Source organism: Zalophus californianus, chromosome 7 (genome assembly GCF_009762305.2).
Source record: "Zalophus californianus isolate mZalCal1 chromosome 7, mZalCal1.pri.v2, whole genome shotgun sequence".
NCBI classification, from domain to species: domain Eukaryota; kingdom Metazoa; phylum Chordata; class Mammalia; order Carnivora; family Otariidae; genus Zalophus; species Zalophus californianus.
Genome location: NC_045601.1, coordinates 8,371,864 through 8,377,886, shown reverse-complemented (window position 1 = coordinate 8,377,886; position 6,023 = coordinate 8,371,864). Strand labels below are relative to the sequence as shown.

The window sequence follows — 6,023 nt, the reverse complement described above, 5'->3', positions numbered from 1 at the left end:
GAGAGGGCGGGCTCAGCATTTCGCCCAATTAGAGAACGAATAAGAAGGGCACGCAGGCAGGAGAACGGAAGTAAGGATCTTGCCGGGGAGAAGGAAGGAGGTGCTCGGCTGAAGCTTCTCCTCCCCCTTCCAGGCACGGGTTGCGCGTGCGCCTTCGCCCATTCCAGTGCCTTCTAGAAAAAGTGGACGGTAGGGCGGGGCTTGGAGTTGGGGCGTGACGGGAGAGGGCGGGCCCTTCACGGGAAGGCTGGCCTTTTGAGCTAGTCGCGCGTGTTCGCTTCTAACGGTCTTCGGCGACCACGTGGCGAGTCACGAGCTTGGTTCCTGCGCTCACGGGCCTAAGCTTGGGGGCCTGAACGTGGGTTGGACGGGCAAGAGCTTTACATGGGCCATTCGGGAAAAATGACAAGTACGGTTTCTGAAGAGAAACTGCATCTCGCGCTGCCCCCGGTTTCTCCCATTCCCCAGCGGGGCTGCGGTGTGGATCCAACAACGATCGGCCGGCGCTTTGCGACCGCAAGGCCTAAACAAAGCAACGCGAAGTTACGGGAGCCTTGCGACCGCGACTCTGGCGAAACGCTGCGCGTAAACTAGCGGGGTGCCTGCTCGTTTAGGCCCCGCCCTCAAGCGCGTTGCGGCAAGTGGTTGGCGGGCTCCGGCGTCACGTGCACCCATCGTAGGCAGTGATTGGAGGAGCCGAGGCAGCCGATCGTCCTGTCAGCCGCTCGGCGGCGGGGCTTGTTAGTTCCGGGTCGAGCCGTAGGTGACCTCCTGAATCCAAAAGCTTTTCCCTGAGTTAACATGGCTGCGGCCGGCCAGCGGCTGCGACGCCGATGAGGAAAGGACGCGAGGCTTTTCCGAGGTTTTGCCCGCGATCCGTCAGCAATGGCGCTGCGGTCGCGGCTCTGGGAGAGGCTGTCGGTTTGCCGGAACCCTGGTAATTCCCACTTCTCTCAGATGACTCCCCGGGGCCTGCACAGTAAGTGTGCGCATGCAGGTCGTGTTTTCACTTCGACCCCCCCGAACAGTAAACGGGCTAGCAGCATTGTGGCGACAGTAGGAGGAAATTCAGAACCAGGGTCTGTGATGACTGTACCCTGTGACCAGATTTACCTCTTCTTTCCGGGGAGTGGATGGGGATAGAGGTTGGCTCATAGTCCTGTTTTGTCCGTGTTTGTCATTTTTTAAGATGCATGTGGGGGTTCCCATTCTTAGGGTGTGGGGTCGCAGCGCTCTCAACCGGTTCCAAGCCAGCGGCGAAGCCTGATGTGGACCGTCTGGAAAACGCGGCTGTTGCCCCAGAGTTCACCAATCGGAACCCCCGCAATCTGGAGCTCTTAGGTGTGGCCAGGAAGGAGCGGGGTTGGGGGACGGCGTGGCCCTCGCGTGAGTTCTGGCACAGGTAATCGGGTCGGCTAGGTAATTGACCCGACAGAGCGGTCCAGATATTTCTGGAGATGTCTTCTCAGGAAGCTGCATTTGGTGGTGGTGGAGGAGGGGTCGGTGGCCGGGGGGTGGGGGTGGGGGGGTGGACCTGGAGGGACAAACAGTAAGTAGGTGTTTAAAGAGGACGATGTTCGGATGGGGAGACTGGGCGCCTGCCCAGGCCCCTTCTGAAAGATAGGACAGTCTGCCAAGAAGAGCGTTCCCAGCAGAGGAAATGGCTAGGGTGGGAATGGGCCTGTGTGTTTGGACAGCTGCAAGGCCAGTGTACCCGGAGCTGAGTGTGCGGAAGCAGTGAATGGTGTTAAGGTGAAAATGGACAGGTAGGTAGGAGACACATCATTAACTTTGTAAATTGAAGTAAGCACGTCACAGGTTTTCACAGTAGTGGAAAACAGAGTCTAATAAATTCTGAGCTTGAATTGAAGATCATTCTAGTTGCTTTGGGGAGAAATTTGTAATGGGGGAAGAATAGAAGCAGGAAGGCAAGTTAGGAGTCTACTCTTTGTTATGAAGATGGTTATTTACTGAACACTTTGTTTTTGCCAGGAATTCTTAGTTGCTTTATGTGCATTTCCTCATTTAACCTCATTTAATTTATGAAGCAGATACAGTAATTTCCTTCATTTTATGGGAGCAAGAGAATGGAAGCTTAGGGGGACAAGGTTAATAAGCGCTAGAGCTAAGATACAGACACGTTTTGTCCGACCTACCTAAGATCCAAGACACTATAAGGTATTACCACTTGCTGCTTTATGTTGGTGTTTATCTGCTGGTTATTTACTTGGTAAGCATTTGTTAAAAATGGAATATTTCTTGAGGACTATATAAATTGGAAGTTAAATAGGAGTCATAACTGTGTGATACACTCATTCAACGAACAGGCCTATGACGCTTCATAGGCATTGTGCTAGATGCAGGAGATACAAAGATAAAATACGTGTCATCCTTGTTAGCAAAAATTTTTAAGTTTTGTTGTGGAAGATGGAATAGAGATAATAAAATTTTACAGTTGCTATGAAGCATTTTTACTTAGTGTACGTAGGAAGGAGTCAAAGGGAGTAGGCAGATCACTTGAATTAATCTAAAATTCTTTTGACACGTTCAACCTATTAATATTGGATCATTTAAATAATTAGAGATCTATTTTCCCACTTTTTTTCCTCTCTGCTATATTCACAGTATTATCAGTATAGAATTTTGGCATATTATAATAGGAAGTGACCTTAGAGAGGATGAGTCCTAAGCCTTTGTTGAACAAATGGTTTAAGACAAGGATCAGCAAACTATGGCCCATGGGCCATAGTTGGCTTGCAAGCTAAAAATTTCCTTTCTTTAAAACGTGAAAAAGAATTCCAAAGAATAATATTTTGTGATGTGAAAATTATATAAAATTCAAATTTCATTATCCACAAAGGATATTTTACTGTAACACACCACCACTCATTCTCACCTGGCTGTTCTAGTATTACTATGGCTGAGTTGAGCAGTTGCAGGAGACCCTATGGCTTACAAAGCCTAAAACATTTACTGTCTGAGCCCTTATGGAAAAGGATTGTTGATCTTTGATTAAGAAATTGTGATTTTTACTAGGCCTGCCAGCAAAACCAGGTGTAGAACCCACATTTCTCAATCTAGTGTTTTTCCTGCTGTTTCACATTAAGAGTCCTGGTGTCACCTCTAATTTTGGTGTTTTATTTAATGTGAGCCTAATTTTTAAATGTGTAATATAAATGTATGCTATAAAATCCAAAGGGCAAATAGGTTTTATGTGTATCCTTTTGGAGATAATTTTTGCACATAAGTATAAACTTAGTAGTTTTTAAATTACAAATATTAGGGCACCTAGGTGGCTCAGTCTGTTTTAAATGTAAGCGTCTGCCTTCGGCTCGGGTCATGATCCTAGGGTTCTGGGATCAAGTCCTATGTCGGGCTCCCTGCTCAGCTGGGAGCCTGCTTCTCCCTCTGCCAACCGCTCCCCCTGCTTGTGCTTTCTCTCTCTGTCAAATAAATAAATAAAATCTTTAAAAAAAAATTTACAAATATTAGCATACCACATACACTGTTTTTCATCTGAATCCTCCCTGCCCCCTTCAGAATCCATCTTGGAAATCCTTTGTGTTGTTTAGGAACATTGGCTCTGGAGCCAGACCCCTGGACTGAAGTCCTAGCTCTGTTACTTACCATTAGTTGTAATCTTGCTAGAGTTACCCTTTCTATGTCAGTTTATGTGGCCTTAAAAAAAAAAGAGAGAAAGAAAAAAGGAGAATAATGAGAGATCATTTTGAAACATGAGCTCTGCCTGTAAACAGGACAGTGCCTGGCACGGTAGGTGCTCAGTAAATGGCAGCTACTTCATTCCTTCCCGTAACTGGATAGAACACCACCGTATGGATGTTTTAATTAGCTAGCTCCATATTGATGATTACCTTAATGATTCCAAACAATGTAGCAATGAATTGCCTTGTCCATGCATCTCATCAGTGAGATGGGCGTATTTTCATGGGCCTGAGAGTCTTTAATATTTTGTTTCTGTGAACAGTCTGTTCAGATCCTTTGCCTATTAAGGTATTGGTCTTTTTCTTTTTTTCCGATTGTAGGAGGCTTTTTCCATATGGAAATTAGCCCTTCAAATAATATGTGTTTAAATTATTTTTTGTTTCTTGCTGCCTTTTGACTTCAGCTTACTGTTTTTTTAACTGTAGAAAACTTTGTCAATTTTTTCTTTGTAAAATCAGGATGACATGGTTTGATGTCCTATTTAAATAGGCTTTAGACTCAATCATAGGAAACAAACTGAGGATTGCTGGAGGGGAAGAGGGTGGGGGAATGGGATAACTGGGTGATGGGCATTAAGGAGGGCACGTGATGTAATGAGCACTGGATATAAGACTGATGAATCACTGACCTCTGTTTCTGAAACTAATAATACGTTATATGTTAATTGAATTTAAGTAAATTAAATAGACTTAGAGGTTGTAAAAAACAATTTGCTTGCTAGTATTATCTCAGTTTTTAATTAAATTTTTGATCAATCTTACATTTATTTTGGTGTTACTGGAAAGTAGAAACATAGAGTAAGTATATCCTTACTCATTGGAGGGTCACAGCTTAGCTCTGCCTCCTCAGATCCTTTTTTGAAGTGATGCTGTGTAATAATTCTTACATCTCAGAAATACCAAATTTCTCCTGGATATTTGAAGTTAAGTGGAAATGTTTAGTTTATTGTTATTGAGGGTAACCTCATAAAGACAGAGGAAAAATAGCTTTCCCAAGTCAAATCCAGGTTAACTCTGTTGAAGTAAATGAAACAGACATTGCATTCTTGAGTAATGTGTAGGCCTTTATTCACCTGAGGCCTTTTATCTTTAGGATTCTTTTATGATTTTATTCTCTTCTCATCTCATTTAGGTTGCGAGTTATAAGGACTCAGCATCATGTAGAAGCGCTGGTTGAGCGTTGCAACGGCCAGGTTGTGGTTTCAGCATCCACTCGGGAATGGGCTATTAAAAAGCATCTTTACAGCACCAAAAACGTGGTGGCCTGTGAGAGTATAGGACGAGTGCTGGCAGAGCGATGCTTAGAGGCAGGAATCAACTTCATGGTCTACCAACCCACTCCTTGGGAGGCAGCCTCAGACTCGGTATTTTGGTTTTCATGTACTTATTTTTAAAAGGTATGAATTCTTGACAGCAGGTGCTTACATAATAACAATAGTTGGATTTATCAAGTTCTTTCCATGTGGCAGATGCTGAGGTGGGTATCCTGACATGTGGGACCTCATTCCATCCTCATAGCCCAGAGGGTCAGGAGTAGTATGCCCAAGTCACCTGAGGCTGGCTTGTGCAGAGTGAGTCCAGGGTGACTGACTCTACAGCCGTGATGTCCCCCACTCTACTTCCCCGTTCATGTGTTAACATCTTGTCTGTATGATGAAACATCACTAATCTTTGACATCTCTAGAGTCTCTTATCTGTGTCATTATTAAGATCACTTTCTGGGAAATCAGTGTAGGCTGGGGGTTAGCAAGGAGCAAATCAGCTGTTTTTAGTTCTCTTGAGACGCGAACTGTTTGTCAGCTTCCTTATCGTGCTGACTTAACCTTTCCCTTTTTTCGGATCTTCAAAACCAGATGAAACGACTACAGAGTGCCATGACAGAAGGTGGTGTGGTGCTGCAGGAGCCTCGGAGAATCTATGAATGAAAGAGGAGCATTGTTCCGAACGTGTGAATATAAAGCTGTGAGCTGTTCCGTCCTTCAGAAGAGAGCATCTGGAAGAACAGCCAGCTTGGAAGTTTTGTATAATCATGTAACGGTGGAATGTTATCACTAGTTAAGGTCATCCCCTCCTCCCCTTGTGTGTGTGTGTGTGTTGGGGGGGCAGTGGTTTAATCAAGGGCTAAATTCTTCCCCTCTCTTGGACAGAAGTATCTGGGAAAAGCTGTTGCCAATTATAATTAACTTTGCAAGGACAAATTAAATGTTGTTTGTAAGTTAAAGAATAAACGCAGATATGAGCAGTTTCTGGTTACGTGAAATCTTCTTTGCCTTTGAGCCCTCTGTGGCAAGAGTACACATA

At 44.8% G+C, this 6,023-nt stretch overlaps 1 protein-coding gene across 3 annotated transcripts; it reads left to right on the top strand.

Annotated features, from left to right (window-relative positions):
* Positions 1 to 252: 252 nt before the first annotated feature.
* Positions 253 to 5,964, top strand: MRPL18 (mitochondrial ribosomal protein L18). 3 transcript variants are annotated; one of them, XM_027601905.2, is made up of 4 exons: positions 253 to 937; positions 1,216 to 1,402; positions 4,855 to 4,937; positions 5,576 to 5,643. In XM_027601905.2, the coding sequence occupies exons 1-4, from the start codon at positions 886 to 888 to the stop codon at positions 5,641 to 5,643; spliced, it is 390 nt and encodes a 129-aa protein (XP_027457706.1). In that variant the 5' UTR covers positions 253 to 885. The 3 variants fall into 3 exon arrangements, with proteins under 3 accessions (XP_027457706.1, XP_027457705.1, XP_027457704.1); XM_027601904.2 differs by having other exon boundaries at positions 748 to 937; positions 4,855 to 5,086; positions 5,576 to 5,964; XM_027601903.2 differs by having other exon boundaries at positions 748 to 979; positions 4,855 to 5,086; positions 5,576 to 5,964.
* Positions 5,965 to 6,023: the final 59 nt, after the last annotated feature.